This window comes from Anastrepha obliqua, chromosome 2 (genome assembly GCF_027943255.1).
Source record: "Anastrepha obliqua isolate idAnaObli1 chromosome 2, idAnaObli1_1.0, whole genome shotgun sequence".
Classification (NCBI taxonomy): Eukaryota; Metazoa; Arthropoda; class Insecta; order Diptera; family Tephritidae; genus Anastrepha; species Anastrepha obliqua.
The window spans coordinates 33,725,201-33,746,404 of NC_072893.1; the positions used below are offsets into that span (position 1 = coordinate 33,725,201).

The window sequence follows — 21,204 nt, forward strand, 5'->3', positions numbered from 1 at the left end:
CGTTGGAAAGCTGATAAGCAAAATTGAAAATATCTTTTAGCTGCGAAAATTATTCAAAACTTTAAAATTTCAAACAAATATTTGAGCAACTGAGCAATGAACGTAATTCGAGCGAGTATTGACTAGCCGCACTGCTTGATACCAGGATATCTAAAGCTCTCATACAAACAGTCGGCGTCCAAATAAAGTGTACATAACGTCTATTTGTTTATTTATTTTGTTTTTATACAAATTACATAAATGAAATAGATTCAAATTAAAAACCAAACCAAAAACAAATGTAAAATCTCAAAAGCAATAAACTATAAGCAATAAACAAAAAAAACAATAAAAAAATAAAAAAAGGCATAATGAAAATAAAAAAAAACAACTTTTTTTGGTTTTGTATAAAATTTAAAAAAATTCATTGAATTTTGGTGTAATAAATTGAATTTTTTTTGTTGTTATTTTTATAAAAAACATATTTAAATTGCAAAGTAAATAAATAAATATATAAAACTTATCAATGCGCGGTGCATACTTTATTTTGACGCTGACGGTACATACACATACATAAGCGCAATATTTGCGAATGTAATGGCTTAGTGAATGTCAAAGAACCAATACCAAGAAACTGCATTCGAATTATACTAAAAAACTTAGACAGTTTCCAGTGGTTTATTCTCCAATAAAAGTATAAAGTTGTTGCATTTTTTTATATTATGAAACATAAACATTAACGGTACATTAAATATAAATGCTATTACTTTGATATTATTTTGTGGAAGAGAAAAAACCTCCTCCTACACTATTGACAACACATTTTTTGCTTATTTCATATCAGGAAAGTTTGAGACGTTTTCTCTCTCTCTCTCTCTCTCTCTCTCTCTCTTCCTCTTTCTATTTTCCTCTCTCTCTTCCTCACCTGTCGTACTTTCCCTATTGACTGCTTCAATAGTGCCGCTATCAAAATAAGTAATCGAAATTCGTCTTTGCGGGTCAAAAACTTTGCGCATCTACAAAGCGATTTTATGGCGCAAACTGTCGCCTAATGACAAAGAAAGTGAAAGTCGATATACACACACCCATATGTACTTCTATATATGTATATATGCAAAAGTGTTAGCGAAAACGAAAGAGACAAAGCGAGAGTAAACGGATGTGGGTCAGTGTCAGGCAGCAAATAAAGGCGACGCGAAGCCACAAGACAGCAGCAGCCAAACCTCAGCCAGATTCAGATTGGCAAAAAGCAATCGTGAGCCAATGCGAAAAATCTACAGCTGAGTAAGGCGAAAGGCAATAAAAGGGCCAAAGTAGCTGTGAAGTTGGTAGAGCATATAAAGTCAAGTAAAGTTAGTCGTGAAGGTAAGTTGCTTGGGGAAATCAGAAAGCAGCACAAGTTCCACCATAAAAATCATTGCACTACAGAGACGTGGCGGCAAAGGTGTGTAGACTCCGGAGTGTTTACTCCGATGCTTGATTAACATGCCTAAATGTCAATGGCTGACAAACTTTATTGAGACTGCTGTAAAACGGCAAAGCATAAAGAAAAACTTTTGAGGATAATGGCATAAAATCACGAGTATGCTGTTGGTAAACCACACGCGATGGCAAGACAACTGGAACTCACCTAGTGCCACCCACCGTTGTGGTGGAGGGGTCGATGATTGTTGTGTAACTGCTGTCGTTTTATGAGTGTGCTCGTCTGCGTGCTATGGCTTTTGTTTATCTCTTTTAGAAGGCAAAACAAAAAATTCTTTCAAAGTTTTACAATCATTGTCGACAACACCTTGCCCACCTCGCTTTCGCACCTCCATCGTGTGCCAACAAAAAGTGTTAATGACCCAGATAATCATCAAAGAAGCTTCTGAGGTCTTAGTTTTGACGCCGTTGTCGATGCGTTAAGCCGGAGTGTAAGAAATGTTCGAAATGTCCTACGCACTTTCCCACTACCAAGGAAATGACACATACATATATATGAGTATACACATATACATACATCTACAAGTTTCTATGAGTCTGTGTGTACGGCATTTCCACGTTTGTGCGCCTTGAAATAGTTGTGAAGCCATAAAATCATCGAAAATTTTCACGAAAAGCAATCAAATGAAAATAAACTCTAGCTCTTATACGAAATATGCATAATATATGTGTACATACACACATACATGCGCACATACGGTAGCATTCATGATAAATTAAGACAGATGTGTTAACGATGACAATTTTGAGACTAACTCTAATTCGGATAGTTAGAATGTAATGTAGTTCGTGTTTGTAATACTAATGTTGGGCTCATTGGATTATTTTACGAAGTATTCAAATGAAAGTGGGAAATATAGAAATAAGTCTTCAATGTTGTTGTGATATTGTGATGTTGGTTATATGAAAAACTGATAGAAACAAGATTGCGCCCATCAGAGACAGCGTGACGTCACATTGATGTAGCTGTGCAGTCTTGCCACTCCATTGGTCTTCGCAACAAATTTAGTGCTTTTTATACCCAAAATGGGAAATTTTTTGAACTTGGTGTTTGTTTCTTTTTTTTTTTTTTAAATCTGAAGCTACCAAAATTGTAAGTCTAAAAAATGGTTAAAAAGGTAATTCTTTAAATGAGGACTTATGCTGCGAAGATTTCCGTCCTATTGAAAGTTTGTTGATTCTTATAAAATTTGGCGTTTTGAAAGTGCAAATCTCATTTCTTACCTATTTTGAGGTTACGCAAGAATATTGGGTCTTCTTCTTTCAACACTTTCCAACATTTAAAACCATTTTATAAATCTGAAAAACCTTTAAATTTACTGAATATGAATTTAAGCCATAGAGGTGTAATCAAATATACCAAAAAAGACGTTTTTGGCCTTTTTTAAGAAATTCTCTTAACAAAAGTTTTAAATACAAGGATCGATTTTTATAACTCTGTCTTTTCAATAGTCTATTTTACATAACCATAACACATTTATTTAAAAAAGCACACACAGTAAAGACAACTTGTCATGCATAGTAAAGTTTCTTAAATAGTTCAATAAAAATTTGGTATTTTCTTTTCTTTAAATAGCCATTTTTGTGCTGTTTTATATCCAAAACTAGGCAACACTGCAGTTGCGAGAGAGAGTTAACTGCTCGAAAGAGAAAAAGAAGAACAAACTTGCAAGAAATCTTCAATAAAGCAAGACGGGAAACAAACCATAACAATCAGTTGAAAGTTATTTTCCACACGCGTTGAATTTGTTGTCGCTTTTATTGTATGATAGTTTCACGTTGTTCGTGACTGAGTGAACATTGAACACAAGAAATAAGAGGAAGAGTTCAATTTGAGTGCAGGACTAGTTTAAAAGGCGAGATGAGTATTCGCATATAATTTTTTTTTTTTGATACTTTCTATACAAGCATTTTTGCATACTTTTTATATATGAAAGTAGAGCTGAATAGAGCTGGGTGAACAATGGAACTATTGTAATTTTTAAAAAATTTATATTTCACATAATTACAAACATCACATTTTAATTAGAAGGGGCTAAAGAAATGTCAGGAAGAAAGAACTAAAAATACGCGGCTAGAGAACAAAAAAAAATGGTAAAACCAGTTACGAAAATGCTAGTCTGGTCTGCTAAGCGGTCTGAAGTTGGTTACACTTCGAATGGCGGACCCTGTATTGTATTTTATATATATGTAAATAATTTTGTGTGATGATCAGAGATATATCTTTCTCTAGGGTTAAAATATGATGTATAGTCTTTGCCTCAATGGTGAATGATATCAAAATAGTTCTTATGAAAGCTTCTTCACGCGAGAAATTCCCTTTTCTCGAAAATGCCCTATCCCATAACACATCTACTGCTGCTAATGTAGTGGAGGAGAGAAAAGGGATCTAGGCTGGAGAATTTCTTCAAGTCATCCCCAAAAGGCGCGCTAAGGAATCTCAAGCGCCTAGGCGCCAGAGCCGGATATTTGCATAGAAAGTATTCAACAGTCTCTTTCTCTGCAGGATCCCCACAATTTCTGCAATAGGGGTTGTACGGAATTCCGAGCTTCTCCGCATGAGTACCGATCACCCAGTGACCAGTGAACACCGCGAAATAATGAGTTTAGAAATTAAATGGCGGGGGATTCCCATCACCTTCTGTTTATATCGTATTGAGGCCATAGTGTTTTCGAAGTAGCACACGATGAGACAGACCTCCATCTGTCTTGCGCTTTTTTAAGAATGAAATTGTGTAGCTTCCCTTTAACAACGTTCGAGGGGACATCGATGTCTGAGAGGGGGTCAGTTGAAACCGGTTCTGTCGACCCCTTCCTGGCAAGCCAAATGGCAACTTCATTTCCTTCTATATTCCTGTGCCCAGGAACCCAGATAAGGAAAATGTTTTCTGCACGTTCGAGACGTTTGAGTTCCTCCTTACAGGAGTTCACCAGAAGAGAACTGCAATACGGCGACGACAAGGCCTTAATCGCAGCTTGACTAACGGAAAAGATATAAAAGTCTCCTTCCCAACAGCAATCCCGAAACATTTTGCATTCTTGCTGGATCGCGAAGACCTCTGCTTGAAAACGCTGTTCATTTCCGGCACTTTAAAGGAGACCGAAATGCTGGCTGATTTAGAGAAAATCCCCATTTCCACTCCCGATTCTATCTTGGATCCGTCAGTGAACACAGAGGTATCAATATCCGCAACAACTCTCCCCTCTTTCCAACTGCCTACTCGGAAAGATAGCCCTAGCACAACCCTCAAAGCACAGTTTGCGGATAGAGAGGTCAGTGCGAAGAACAGAGAAGGAAGGGGAGATCTGCTTCAAGATGCTAGTATGTCCTGCAGGAAACTGTCCTCAGAGGACAATTTCCCTCAACCTAATAGGGGTCTGAGCAGCAATAGATTTAGCTTGCAGAATAACGTTGAGCGCAGCAGTGGGACATATTCTACAAGCACCAGTGATGCCCACACATACAATTCTCTGCACGCTCTCTAGTTTAGTGGTGTGGTAGCCTTTCGAAAGGTCTACCCACCAAACTAGGCAACCGTATGTCAAAATTGGCAGAACCACTAAGTTGTACATGCAAAGTACGACACGTGGCTTGAGATTGATATATGGTAAGCTTACACATTTATAGTATTACGCCCAAAAAAAAGTCGCATGATAGATGATTTTTGCGCAAACTTGTACTTCTATATTCTATGCTGCCAAAAAAAATCCTCTTCTTCTGTTTCTAAGCCTTCTATGGCAATCATATTCACAGCTCAGTTGACTTGATTACTCTGCACACTGAGTTCCCGTAATTCTCAACATATTGAAGTATTTGTTTTAAAATTTTAGATTTCCTCTTCAAGTGAACTGTGAAGCGGATAAATGATGCCGACGTCCATTTGAAACGAGTATTGCAAAATTTATTTTTAGCAATCCGCATAACACAACTAACAACCCATCCACTGCAACAGGTCTCCACATGCAACTGAGTTTTTTGTCATTTCAGTTGCCGATCTGTGATTGAAAGCAAACACATTTCCCAAAATATACGCAAATTTTCGCTAGTTTGGCGCTGCTGCAAAACAAAAAATAGCGCGTTAAATCGTTCGAAATCGCATCAATCAGCGAAAAATTTTATTTGCACAGAGCCGAAAAAAAACAAAACTAAAAATAACCAAAAAAGAGGGTTTCGCCAATAAAAGGCGATTTATTTAGATTTTTTAGGAAATTCTATATATATATTTTTTCTGTTACTGCCAATGTTATTGTTTTTGTAATGTACATTTTTGTTGTTTACTTTTAATTTGTAAACAACTCGTGTTGATCGTCGGATGCGAGTTGGTTTATTTTGCACAGACACACGCGCAGAAATCCACTGATACAATAGGCAATGACAGAAAAGAAATGCAGTAGCGTAAAAAGTTCGCAAAATTTCTAGTGAAAAAAAAACAAAACCATGCAAGAGAAGATGGGCGGGTGGTGCGTTTGATGTATTTTAAAACTTGATGCCTTTAATGTTTGTATATATGCACATACACATATATATTTTTGCATGCATACATGCATACGTTTATTCACGTGTAATCACATATGTATGTGTGTGTGTATGTGTGCGATTCTGCCAGATTTGACGCCATTCCAGTAAATCTGTGTGGACGCGCTTGCAGCTGTATTTAGAAACGTTTCAGCTGCGGCCACGCATTGAGTGCGACAGTTAGAGTGAACTTTTTGAACGCAAAAAAAAAAATACATAAATAGATTTATATTGGGCATTATTTTGACTTTTAAAGGATTACATGTGAGTGCAATTTGAAAGTGGTTTTGTATACATCTACATACATACATACATATATATGTACATCCATAAATACGTATATACTTATGTGATTATGTATTCTGTATAATCAGCGGCAACGACTGCTTGAAAATAGAAAAAATTTAACAAAATTAGGCCAATTGGTGAGAAATCAGAAAAAGTCAGTGTGAGTATTTAATTTCCCTACATCGCACCTGGAGGTGGTGAGTGTGCAGCTTCAATCGTCGCTTAGTAAGCCGCAAAGTGTAACTTCCCCATATAAATTGTGGCCAATAATAGTAACTGTGATCCGAAAGGCAGAAATTTAGAATATGCGCTACATTCACTTAGATAAGAGAAAACAAGTAAAGAAGTATTAAGTTTCATCCGAACCCAAGTATCAGGTCAGTCCTTAAGTTCGTGCGTTTTTTAAAGGTGGTTTTAAAATTAATAAAAAAGATGTTTAAAGTATTTATTAATCAACAATATATTTTCCTTCATTATTTACACTGTCTTGTCAACGTTTAGGCAAATTTTTAATTCCCTGCCCAAAAAATTGTTTGTCCTTGGAGCCAAAATACGCTTCGATATCCCTTTTTATAGCTTCTTTTGAGGAGTAGTTCTTGTTACTCATACGGGATTGAAGTCCACGGAAAAGGTGATAATCACAAGGTGCAATATTCGGAGAGTATGGTGGATGCGGCAATAGCTCCCATCCGAGTTCGTTCAGCTTGCCTAATGTTTGCCTTGCGGTATGAGGTCTTACGTTGTCGTGGTGAAACAAAACTTTGCGTCTATTCACTAAAGACGGTCGATTTTTGTTAAGTGCCTCATTCAGGTTTGATAGCTGATGAGAATAATGATCAGCAGTTATCGTCTGGTTTGCATCCAGAAGTTCATAATAAACAATACCGGCCATATCCCACAAAATAGACAGGAGAATCTTCTTGGAGTGAAGGCCATCTCTACTGGTCGGTTCTGGTGCTTCATCTTTATCTATGGTAACCATTGGCGTTTGCTAACAGGATTATTGTAAAGGACCCATTTTTCATCACTAGTAACGATACGCTTCAAAAAACTTTCATTTTCAAGCCGTTGCGGCAGCAGAGAACACACATTCACTCTCTGCTGAAGGTTGGCCACGGAAAGTCTATGCGGAACCCATTTTCCCAGCTTTGGAACCTTTCCCAACTGTACCAGGTGCCTGTAAACTGTTCTATGCGATGAATTTAACCTCTGAGCTATCATATCAACTGTCAAATTTGGCTCAGCTTCCACGAGTTCGAGCAAGGCGTCGGAGTTAAAGACTTCAGGACGACCAGCGACGGCAGTCCTTACACTCACGGTATCCTCTCCGTGAACAGTGTTTATTTCTGCAGCAGCAGTTGTTGCATTTTTACCACCTTTATAAAAAAATCAAAGTATGTATATTATAAAAAAATACAATGCGTCCGAAGATTCCATTAAATTTTTAAACAACACGTGCTTCTATCCGCGATTAAAATCAATTGTTGAATGCACAATATATCAAAGAAAATACAAATAGTTCCGTTATATTCCGCGAATAATTTTTTGTATGCAAAAATCTTACAAAAGTGAAATTATGGGTAAAATACGCCCGAACTTATGGACTGACCAGATTCATACGAGCGTCGCTTAAGAACTCTGTGCAAAAATAAAAACTACTTAATTGTGATGCGTAAATTTTATTTTTTTTATATTTCGACATAGTTTCCTTTTAGGTTTAAGGCTCGCTGATACCTTCCGAATAATATAATTCACGCCAGTCTAAAAAATAGCCATTCACTTTTGCAATCACCTTCTCTTGTGATCTCTTTTCACCAACCATTTCTTCAAATTGGGGAACAAACCATAATCCGAGTGATCCAACGGAACCATGTCTGGAGAATAGAGAGAATGTGAAATGAGTTAAAATCGTATTTCTATACATTTTTTCTACCACAACAACGAAGGCTGATGGAAACGGGCTTTTTTAGAAATAGTTCGACTTTCTCTATTCGAACGAATGCAAAACACAATGAAATAGATCGACCTGACTGAAACTTGGTGTGTGATCTTTGAAGATGTGCTACTAGGCAAACATAACCTCGACACGTGCCAGTGGTGCTAGCTCTCTGACTTTGCGCGTACTTTTCAAACAACTCTCGCATACGCGCGTTTCTTTTGGCAAAATTTAATGTGGGGTGGTTGCTAATTTTTGGAATCAAACCAACTCGTAGACAATACTATGTAGTTATAGTTCCTAATAGACAGTATATATATTAAAATGTGGACGAGGTTTTTTTGATCCTCATAATATTTCTGTTCCATTTAAATGAGTTGATGTGCATCACACCCGATTCGAATTACTTTTATTAAGTCGTTAACGGCATAATCAACCAACAGGAATGTGGCATGGCACCTTTTTCAAAATTTTGCTTTCATCATATTTTTTTTCTAGGTCAATTTTTGAATAATTTTGTATCTCTTATAACAGATATTCTTCTCCTTCTTCTTGATTGAAACGAAGTGATTTTGGCCGAGTTTACCAAACGCGCCAGTTTTTTCTTTCTCGTGCTAACCGACAGCCGTTGGAAACACCAATTGAAATCAAGTCTCTCTCCACCGGATCTTGCCAACGCAGAAGGGCCTTCCTCTTTCTTTGCTTACACCAACTGGTACCGCATCGAATACTTTCAGACCAGATCCGATGTATGTATGCATTTGCATACATTTGGATAGTCAATAATGACGCTGGATCTTCATTCGCTGCGCTCGTCGTAAAGCGCATACAGCTCATTGTTCCATCGCTTACGATGCGAAGGTTCAAACATCTTCCGCAGAGTTTTCTCTGAAACACACCAAGCGACGCCTCATCGGATTTTCTCATCGTCCAAAATTCTGCGCCATACTTAGGACGGGGCATGATGAGACCCTTGTAGAGTGTTAGTTTTGTTCGCCGAGAGAGGTATTTATTACTCAGTTGCCTACTTAGTCCAAAGTAGCACTTGTTGACAAGAGCGATTCTCCGTTGGATTTCAAGGCTCACTTTATTATGGGTGTAATGCTTGTTACTCGATAACCGAAGTCTCTTACAACCTCGAAATCATAACCGTCAACGTGGATGCTGTCGTCAACTGTGAAGTGGGCCGACTGGTGGTTTGTCTCTGATAACAGGAAGTACTTCGTTTTGTCCACGTTTACCATCGCCTCTTCAAGAAACTCCTCAAGAAAAAACTAAGCAAATTTCTGTCCCTGAGGCTTCTGAGCCCATTGGAATAAGCTTACTGAGAACATACCTATAAAACTGCTTTTACTACTTGGTTGTTTACTGCGTTCAAAAATGTGCTTTTTGGCTCTTGAATTTGAAGATTTTATTTCAACGTAATCGGTACTAAAGTTAATTATAAAGACTACATTCCATCTTAATTAACTCTAAACATCGAGATAGGTGACAATTTGGGTCTGGGCTTACTGTTTGGTAAGAGAGCAGCCTTCGCCCTGTCTCCTTTCCCTTCTAAAGCCATTTGCTACTTTTCTTTATGCAGCACGGAAAAGTCACCTGTTACGGTTGTCGTTATCTTCAAATACTCCATCGAGTGGTATTGTTCATGTGAATTGGTCACTCCAAACTAACAGCTCGAGCCCGTAAAACATATTTTTAGGGGTTCTTTGAAGATCCATCCAGAAGATCGGAACTAGCTCAAACTCATATCACGAGCCAGTTGGGAAAATTGAACTGACAGGCCAGACTACTGCAGGGCCAGCCAAAGTAGCAATGTACGTGAAGTTATAGGTCATAGTTAGGTAGTGCAGCCTTATCAATAAAAAAGATCTCACATAGACCTCTAGGATACATTGGGTGGCCAATGCTATGTATTTGGAGTCGAGTCGCGAGTTTTAACAAGTCGTTCGGCCTTTGAAAAGCAATATCCTTCAGGGATGAAAAATATGTTGATCCTAGGCACATTTATCAAGTCCTACAATGAGTAGGGCAGTGGCAAAGTAGGTGTTCCAAAGTACCTCTAGCATTCGCTTCGTTTCCTGTGTTACACGAACTTCACCAGCCTTTACGAGAGAGTACTCCCACCAATTGTTTGCCGTTTTTTCTAAGGAGTAAAAAGATAAAGTTTGTAGCTTTCGTATATCAAGTCTTTAGCATAATTTTTGGCAGCCTTTTACGCGGTTTAGTGTTCCCATATCGACTGCGTTTCCAAGGCAAATTCCTTATTCAGTTTCGTTTTCAGAAAGGAGAGCCATTGGTGTATATCTGGTGTGCTCAATTTCGGCAAGCGAATACCTTAGCGAGCTCATCGGCTCTCTCATCACCTTCTATTCCTTTAAGCGCTGGTATCCAGTAAATAGCGGCCAGCCCATTTCCGTAAAGCTCAACTATTTTGGATCTGCATTTTTGAACAACCATAATTGCTTTAATAGTCTCTTGGCTATCAATGAAAATGTTTGTCCGAGCTTTAAGAGAGGTTAACTCCAGAGCCAGTTCAACTGCTTCTGTTGTGGCATAGCTTTTAGCTTGAAATGTTCTACAGGCCATAGTTAATGAAAAGACAAACTTTTTTTAGCGAAGGAAAAATCATTAAAAATTAATTATCGTTTATTTGTGATTATCAGCCCATCCAGCTGGTGCCCCAAACTTTAGTTTGAGAGGATGTGCTGATATAATTTCTTAAAAATTATAAACATATATAGTTTTACAACTGATTTGTTTTTCATATTTGACATACTTTATTTCACTTGATTACCGCAGATGACCGACGTCCCTAATGACTTCATTGAGATCAATCTCTCAACCGATGAGTTAATGTTGAAGGAACTCGAGCGACGTGATGGCATCTACTCGTTTATATTTCACGAGCTGGACGTGCCTAAACCGGATACGCCAACACCAAACACATCGCCCGATAAACTAGTGGATGTTAATTACATAACAACAACAACAATTGCGACAACTACTACTACTACAATCATAGATGAGGTCAACGCCAATACAGACTCCGACAGTAGCAGCTTGTCTGATGAGTTGAAAATCAAAGCAGAAACTATTTTCAAGCAACGTTCCCAATTTGATTGCCCTACAAGCACCAATACAGCAGCAACAGCAACAAAAACTATTGTATTTTCTGTACCAGCCACAACGTCCTTCATCAATACATTTCCAATCATCAAGGGCACGGGATCAACCGCAACAACCACTGGCGCAACAACAATTATTGTTCCCAGCCTATTTGCCGCGTCACCTCTGACCACACCGTCCACCACTGCCGCCTCGACAGCCATCAACGGCGTTAATGCCACTTTACCGTATTTTCCCAGCAGCCTCAGTGGCATTGGCATGCGTAGCTATCATGAATACTTAAAGACGTGGCATCCGCCTTCCTCACTCGTCTATGACAATCCTAAGCTCTATACTTATATGGCTAATTGTGGCTTTCGTGTGCGCGTGCCCACACCACGCTTCTCGCACATCTCAGCGCCACTAGTGCGCAATCGGCGGCACGCCCTCAAACAGACACCGGAGTACAAGCAAATAACCGATTCGAAGAAGTATGCGCACGTGGCTGATTTGAGGGCGCTTTTCCCTCACGATCCAGATGTGCATGCGCCCTTTGCTGCGGCAGGAGGCATGACAATAACGTCAAGTACAACGCTGGGCAACGGAGAGTTGGAGGATGTGTTGTTGTGAAAATACGACGGCGTTGATGGCTGGCTCGCTGACACTTAAGTGATTCTTGTTAGAAATTTGAGACATTTTTGGGCTGCAAATCAACGATTATAATTATAATTTGTAAGATTTAAGAGTAGCTTAACTGCTGGTTTATATTGTGTAACTGATAAGTGTAACCTCAGTATGGGAGACATAAAAAGCATAGCAAAATATAATAAAATAGTAAAACTGTCTAGTTGCCCGTATCCGTATGCAAATATTTTGGTCTGTGGAATGTTGATTAAAAACCAACGAACTACTTTCCTTCTCAATTGGGCCACTCCGCAGGCAAAGCAGGGGTTTTCTTTCGTTTGCACAAAAAGTTAGATCTTTTTCATTTGCCGTGACTTGACCACAGATCAATCACACACACGCCAACGTTTAAGCAAATAAACACAAGTGGCATGCATTCACTCAAATCAAAACACTTGAAAGTTATACAAATCGAATTTGTGATGAAATCAAGATAGGATACCAAGAAAGTAGTAGAGAAAGTTTTTCTGCCATGCGGAACTTCAGTATGAAGAGGAGTGATATGAAATCAATGCATAGCCGCAAAGTTAAAGTGATGAAGGAGAGAAAAAAAGTGTTCGCAAAAAAAAAAACAAAATTTGAATATATAAACGCACTCACGTATGTGTGTACATCCACATGTATCTGAAGGTAGATTAAGGAGGTCCCTATTTTTTAGCTTTCTTTCTTTTATTTTACAACGATTTGTTTGCTGTTTGGAAAAGGGTAAGTATTCGTTCGTAGAACTCTTTCTGATCTACAAAACTGTCTTCATTTTTGAGCTATTTAATTTTTAATAGTTCTGAGGCTTAGAAATCGAATACCCAGGAGGCAAAAATCAACATTTTCGACATCTGCTCTTCTCTGCTTTTCGTGTGTGAAGAAGGTCCAAGGCGCATTCACTAAAGATGGTGGCACTAGACCAACAAAAATGTTCTGTACGTTTGATTGACAAAGCAAAGTATTGAGAAACTTAAAAGCAAATAATGAATTCGGCTTGTTTCATTCTGAGCTGACAACCACATTAGCACCGCGAATGAAAAAAAAAAAATGCGATTATAAAACGATTCTCAATCACCGTCATTCAATGAGATTAATCGAGAATTGGGGACCTGGGTACCTCACGAGATCAACGTAAAAAACAAAGAAAGTCGCCTTCAAAATGCTTCTCAGCATCTCGCTCCCCATTGAGTAACACGCGGTACGACAGCGCTTTTTGTACCGAACTAGCACGGAAGATGAGAAATGGTGTCCATATATCAATATGAAGTACAGAAAAGAGTGGGTGGCTCCAAGAGATACGCCAAGGCCGAGAGTCAAGCCGGATCTTCATCCCATGAAGGTCATGGTATGTGTTTGGTGGGACTGGGAGAGCACAGTGCACTGGAATATACTCGAAAAGAATGCCACTGTCAAGAACGAGCTCTATATTGCCCAGCTGTACCACGTGCATGAGTTTAGTCGACTGAAAACAGCTGATCGATATGGTCGAACCATACTCCCTCACCACAACGCCAGGCCCCATGTTGCACAAGCCGTCATAGCCGCACTCCAAGAGCTCGAATGGGAGGTCCTTCAGCATCCGCCGTATTCTCCGGACCTTACATCGACCGATTACCATTTTTCCGCTCCCTGTCAAACCATATGAAGGGCGCTACCTTCGATAACAAAGACGTCCTTAAAAAATTGCTCAATAACTTCTTTGACACCAGACCAAGACGATTTTTGACAGGACGGCATCAGCAAATTTACGAGAGGTAGGAAGGTTGTTAACAGCAACGGCGAACATATAATTGATTAACTTATTGATATAATTATTGTTTTTTGTTCAAATAAAAGTCCTCGGTAAAAACGCTACGAACTTATTCCCCAACATAATAATATCACTGACGTAGATGAAAATAATGTAAATAGAAATTTTTGTATTTTAGGTTATTTGAATCTAAATAAAATTGTTTGGACTAATTTACAACCAACTTTAATTACGCTCATGAAACTAACTTCCTAGACAGCCTTTTTAGGGTTAATTTAGTTCAAATTACTTAATTTGTGAATAAGTTCAACAATATCTTGGACCTTACTTTTATAGATAATAGTTTAATTTCCCGTTTAATGCAGTATCATTCTCCAATTTGCAAATAGGATATGCGTCATTTACCCTTCTTCTGATCTTTAGAGTCTTTTGAACTAGTGTCCAATGTTAATATTAATTTAAGTACTCGGTTTTATAACTTCAAAAATGTTAATTTTGACGCTCTCAACTCCTAAGTTTTTAAAGTTGATTGGAAAGCATTTTAATATGCTAAAAATATTTCCGAATATCTTGAAGAGTTCTTGCACAAAATTCCCTTTTCATAATATACTTCGGTTAATCAAGACTAGGAAAATTCTGAATAAAAAGTCGCATAATGTCAAATATTTTATAATTTATTTAAATGCAATTCATTCAATCTCGAAACCAGAAATAAAGGTTAATTAGATTGAAGGTACGCGTAACTACTGTTAACCTAATTTTTTTGCATATTCATTTTTCATTTTTACATAATTTTTTTCAGTACTCATTGATATTTCGTGACTCTCTCCTCAACAACGCGTTACAAATCTATGCTCTGTGAAAAGAGTTCATCGCGCACTCAGGCCGACTTCTGATGTACAGCGATGAGGCCCATGTCTGGCTTTTGTCTTCGTCAATAAGAAAAATAAACAAAATTTCCATATTTGAGCTAAAGAGCAAGCCACTCAAGAACAACCATTACATCCATTGAAAACAACTGTTTGGCGGGGCATATGGGCTGGAGGAATCATCGACCCATATTTTTTCAAAGACGAGACTGGCGCCAACACACCGTGAATAGGGAACGCTTTCGCGCCATGGTAAAATACTTTTTGATGCCGGAAAGTGAAGCCCGTAAGTTCCCAAGATTTGGTTTCAACAAAACGGCGCTGCTTGCCGTACAGTCCGTGAAATAATGGACCTACTGTGTCAACGTTTCGGTTTATCTCTCGTGTGGGTTGACCAGCAAGATCCTGCGGGCATTTATTTGTGGACTATGTAAAGTCGAAAGGCTTTGTGGATAAATCAGCTTCGATTAAAGTATTTTATGCCAACATTAAAAAAAAAAAATAATTGGCGCGTACACTTCTGTTAGGTGTTTGCCGAGCTCCTCCTCCTATTTGTGGTGTGCGTCTTGATGTTGTTCCACAAATGGAGGGACCTACAGTTTCAAGCCGACTCCGAACGGCAGATATTTTTTATGAGGAGCTTTTTCATGGCAGAAATACACTCGGAGGTTTGCCATTGCCTGCCGAGGGGCGACCGCTATTAGAAAAATGTTTTTATTAATTTTCCTCTCACCGAGATTCGAACCAACGACCACTCTGTGAATTCCGAATGGTAATCACGCACCAACCCATTCGGCTACGGCGGCCGACATTACTAAAGTTATTTACGCGATACTGACCGAAGTCCGCCAACGAGTCATTTAAAAATGGTGTTTACGGATGGCCGAATTAGAACGCAATTGCAGCCAACATTTCAAAGAGATTATCTTTAAAAAAATAATTTCATGAACACTTTTACATAAAAGTAATAAGGATTGCCTGATCAATTTGAATTCTCGTAATTTTATTTCAATTTAAAATCCGATACCTCTAAATTGATCACTATTGCATAAGCAAAATGAAAACTATTTATAAGAATGTCTAATACATAGATATATGAACTGCTCGATGACCCGACGATTACTCGAAGCGTAAAATGGCCAACGTTATCTGCATGTTTAAGGCACATTTTAAAATAATATCTCAGGCCGTCGTAGCCGAATAGGTTCGTGCGTGACTACCATTTGGAAGCCTGCAGGCTCCAATATCTGTGCATGCTAGAAAAATTTGTCTAGTAGTGCCCGCCCCTTGGTAGGCAATGACAAACCTCCGCGTGTATTTTCCCATAAAAGCCCATCTGCTGTTCGGAGTCAGCTTCAAACTGTATGTGAAGCAACAACGAAACTGATGTATGGAACAAGATCAAGTTGTACAACACAAATAGGAGAATGAACTCGAACAAATACCCTAAAAGGGGGTAGCGCCAATTGTAATAGTTTGAGGCTAAACTCCGTTGGAAGATGGAATGAGTCTGAGCTTAGCTGCCGGGAAACTTTAGTGTTCAAGACAGCGATCTCGCTGATAAATTGACAAACTGCGGTTCCTTGGAATGTGTAGTTGCACCGGAGCCAATTATGGCTAGCCAAGTGTGACGGGAATAGTCGAGTAGATCAATGCTTTTATTTATAAAACTAGTGTGAATCATTCGTGCAGTATTGACACTTGCAAAACGACAAAGAGTTTCCTGAAAAAGACCGTCCTCTCAGGCAGAAAATTATTGTACTACGAGTCCTAAGATGACAAATTACGGAGGCACAATCCATGGCATGTGGTCACCATAGTTATGATCAACAATCCACTGTGTACAGTCTGTGTAAAAGTATGTACAAAACTATGAGTCGCAATAACTTAATAAGCCGTGTGGTCTTCATCGTTGTCGAGTATAGTCTGGCATATCCCTCATGCTTTGAACCAGCTTTTCTGCGTAGCTCGTCGGCAAACAGGACCAGATTTTGTGAACTTGACGCACGAGTTGCTTTAAATCGTGGACTGACTTTCCCACAAGATGCGTTTTCACAGTTCCCCACACATTTTCAATAGGGTTGGCGTTTGGGGATTGGGAAGGCAAGTCCAATACTGTGACACCATTTTCTTGTTTTGTTGTTTCTCAATGTGTTTTTCTTCGAGCAGTGGTTTTGATGATGTGGGACGGTAGGATATGTTCGCCTCCTTCAGTCGTCACTCGATGGTGTTGATACTCACATCTATTCTCTTTTTAGCAAGAACTGATCGTGCTTGGCATAGTCACAAAAAAGGGATCCGCTTAAAAAGTTGGGCGATCACTTTATTCTGCTTTTTTGTCGTCACTCGCTTCAAGCCGCGCTCGGAAAAGTCATCAACATTTTGTACACTTTATAGCGCTGATTCCACAACACAACAAACTTTTTTGACTTTTTAATTACTTTTGCAGCCGCGGTGTAAGATAATTTCGGCCCTATCGAATGAGTGCATAAAAATACCGCCTCAAAACGCGAACGAATGCTTGGAAAGCGTCCAACCATCAATGAATTCATTCTGAAGTTAATCTACGCAATGGGTAGAAGTGTAGTAGTACAGAAACAAAAAATTCTTGCATTTTATTTTTTCGATTTGGTGGCTTGGCATTCAACCACTCGAAAAAAGTGCAAAATAGCTGGTTTACTGATATCAACTTGCACAGATTTGTCGCGATAATCTGTATGAAAATTTCTAGAAATAAAAATATACACCCTTTAGATTCTGGAGTAGTGCAAAGATGGACACTCTTATTTACATTAGTTCGAGTTGTACGTATTTACATATTTGCACGGGAAAAAAACTGCAACAACAAATGAAAAATTGCATTTCATTCGAAGGACAGCGCCTTCGTACGAGTAGGTTTTTTTTTTCGTACGACTAGGTGCATATACATACAGGTACATGTACACACATACATAAGTGCGGGTATGCACAGGCACTATGTATTTTATACGCTGATGCTGCTTCATGTACGACGCGTGTAAGTACGTGGCAACGTTCTTTTCACATGCCAACGCGTGCATAAAGCATGAAGCTGTGCGAAGCGCTTCCGTTTCCCGTTTCCTACTACATTTTAAGCCAGCGAGACACATACACAAGCGTAAAAGCTGCACCTAAACAATTGTACTCGGCAAGCACTCATGCTGCTGCATCTCAAATACTAAACTACTATCTTTCCTATCTATTCACTCCCGCACTTATATTTCAAGTGCAGGATGTGCATTTGCTGCTGAAAAGTCCTGCCATTCAACCAAGAAACGTTAGAATAGCTGAAAGTCAAATATGAAGCAAAGTTGGAAGTAGAAATTGCAAACAGCCAGCAATTTTACGCCTTTGCTTAACATGCAGTGAAAGTTTGCATGCATGGACTCACACACACATATGTACATAGGTATATGGGTGCATGTATATGTGCTTCGTAGTGGCACTAAGCTACTGATCCCCTCTAAACGCCTATAAACATGTGTCACATTCACTTCATCTAGACAGCCAGCGGTCATATCAAATTCAACCTTTCCGTGCCTCATATGCAAAGATGCCACGCCTGGATGCATGTCACCATGTAACATATACAGTTGAGTAGCTGGCGTGCTGACGCTATCAGGTGTCATTTTGTAGAAGGAAGCAAAGAGTTGACAAATAAAAGCGCAACTATATGTGTACGTATGCTGTCGTTGGCTTTGCCTTCGTGGGCAAGCAGTGCAGAACTTTAACACACAGTTTTTTTTTTTTCTTCCCCTTAAATATACTGGAAATTGTGGCAAAAGAAATATTGCAAAAAGGGAACGCATGTTCTCGATTCACGTTTAGAAAGATATGACGCGAAGAGGTCTTTTCTCTTTTAATACAAATGAAGTCGGTTTGACTACGGGTTTAAGGGGACCCGATGGTCTAGAAATTTCAAAAAATTTAGTTTTTTGTTTTTTGTTTTTTTTTTGACATTTCGAAGGTATAGTATCTTAAGAATATACTGTGAAGTTTTCATGCGGAAATTCCCAATATTATAGCTTCTACAGCCCATTAACTAGGTAGAGAGCGGTCAGCGCGCTTCTGCACCTCATTTAACTCGAAACTACTTTTTCGGTCTGGTGTTGTCAAAAAAAAGAAAAAACTATTCAACCGAATCGTTTGAACTTTTAATATGTTGTTTCGAATATCAATGACTATAGCTAATACTTGAATCATATTATTATTTCAATTATTTGTTCTTTTTTTCAGCTTTTTAATTAAAGAGTTTTTTTTAAATTAAAACACTAAAAAAAACCCGATTTTTTTAGTGTAAAATTCAAAGCCGCGCCATTTTGTAAAATTTTTTTTATTCTAGTACGAGACATAGCTACAGTCATACTGATTAATATTTTTTTTGGTTTTTGTGTTTTAGATAAATAAAAGAGCCAAAATGGCCACCAACGTCCAGTTCCAATTTTTTTTTCATTTTTGTATATAAAAGAAGTTAAATAAAAAGCCCAAACAATTTAAATATCGTTTTTCATTTTTTATATTGTAAAACAAACTCCTAAAAATACCCTAAATTTTCGAGCTCTAGACCACCGGGACCCCTTAAGCTCGATAAAATATTCGACTTTTGTCATCGACTTTTGCTCAGCTGAAATATGAGCTTACCAAGTATCTAAGTTAGCCACTGATAAATTATGGTACCTGGTTTGACCAAGGATGATAAATTTACAAGGTTCAGGGCTACTCCATGTTTCCCTGAAATCTATCCTGTCAGTTGACAGAATCTCGTGGGCAATATATAGTTTTTCCCCTTCAAATCTCCTGGTTCTGACGATATCTTGCCTGTGATGCTTCAGAAAATAGGTACCTCGGTGGTTCCTGTACTGCAAGAAATCTACTTGGCGTGTATCGCTCTGGAAGAAAATGAGGATGTTTTCATACCCAAGGCAGGAGGAGGGGTCCGGACTCAGCCAAGGACTTTAGGCCTATAAGTCTTACCTCATTTATCCTAAAGGGAAATCCACGGAATCAGCCTTACACGAGGTCGTAAAGACCGTGGAAAAATCTCTGGATGACAAACAATTCACTCTGGCGGTTTTCATACATATAGAGGGTGCTTTTGCTTTTAATACATCAGGACAAAGTCAATTGTTACTGGGTTAGATAGACTCGTCCCTTCTTGGCTGCAGCAGGGGGGCTTTAGTGCTACTTGAGCAGTGCCAGACTGGCACTTCAACCATTTCACCTACCTACCTACCTACTCTTTAGCTATGGTAAAAAAGAAAATTGTGAGGGGAACTTCGACAGCCACGTCACTTTGAAGATTCGGCAGTCGAATTCTGCACAAACATTTCACACGCACTCTCGCCCAATCAGTCGTTGTTCAGACGGCAACGAAGTGGCATTGTGTTGATTTTTTCGTATATCACCAACATAGTCTCAGTTCTTTTTTTTTGTAAACACATCCGAAGTGACGTCAGCCTATCAAATGATTATGTCAAATTCGCTCAGAGCCGACTAACAGTCTGCTAAAGAGCACAGAATGTTTTCTTCAAGAGGTTTGACCAACCGAAGCCAAATTGTGAGAGTAACTTGACCGGGTACCACTTGACCGGATAATCGGCAACGGAATTCTGCCCGCTCATTTCACACGTAGTCAAAGAAGTTTCATGAGCGGGGACTGTGTTGATATTTTTTTTTCATATCCATTCATATCTTATCATTTCATTCCCTATCTGTATGGAGGATGAGGTGGAATCATCTCAGCACTTGCTCCTATCTTGGTCCTCACTTCTGTTCTGAGCCGACTGATATAGCAGGTCTTGATATCAAAAATCTGATGAGCTTCATCAGCAGCATTAAACAGCTAACATAACCGCAATTTAGTCACCGTTCATAGTCCAGAATACTCAACTATCCCTACCCTTCTCCTTTTCGTCCTATCGTTTTTTCTTTCACCTATTTTTGCGCTCTTGCAATGGTATCACAAAGAATGAACCAAACTTCTTTCACCCAAGTGGGCCCACGCTCTGGGCAACCATTAGTACCTAACCTAATACCACCAACACAATCTCAGATTTTTTGCATACACATATCCTGTTACTTCAGTCTATCCGCTGATCCTGTCAAATTCTCTGAAAGCCGGTTAACGATCTATTATTGGCCTATAAAAATATTTTCACAATGGTGTCCTACATTTATTTATTGCATGTAAAGTCAGCGAATGAGAAGCACCATTCTGGTCTGTTGGTATGAATTGGATGGTAGAAATTGAAATTCTCTCTGCAATTAATAGCCTCTTTGACCACTATTAAAAAACATCATTTAAATAATCAAACCTACTGCCACAGCATAAGAATTTGTATTCATTGAAGTTAACGAAGTGATAGCTTTATGCAATTTGATCTTCAGACTAACTGCTGTGTATTCATGCCAAACATACCGTATTCAACATACTCACATGGCTCATAACTCGCCGTACTATAAATGTGACCGTGTTTTCAGAATGAGTCGTTAGCGATCGAAGTAAGTACTGAAAAAGGACCGTATTTGAATTCTCGCACCTTTTTCAATTTATGACTTTGTATTGTGTGAGCTTTAATTTTCTCGTCCATTT

At 38.7% G+C, this 21,204-nt stretch overlaps 1 protein-coding gene across 1 annotated transcript; it reads left to right on the forward strand.

Moving 5' to 3' along the window:
- Positions 1–11,003: 11,003 nt before the first annotated feature.
- LOC129239007 (uncharacterized) lies at positions 11,004–12,103 on the forward strand. Its single transcript, XM_054874263.1, has one exon. It carries the CDS (start codon positions 11,004–11,006, stop codon positions 11,937–11,939), a length of 936 nt encoding a protein of 311 aa, XP_054730238.1. The 3' UTR covers positions 11,940–12,103.
- The last annotated feature ends 9,101 nt before the right edge of the window (positions 12,104–21,204 follow it).

Coding starts and splice junctions, on each gene's coding strand:
- LOC129239007 (XM_054874263.1), top strand. CDS start 11,004: ATGACCGACGTCCCTAATGACTTCATTGAGATCAATCTCTCAACCGAT.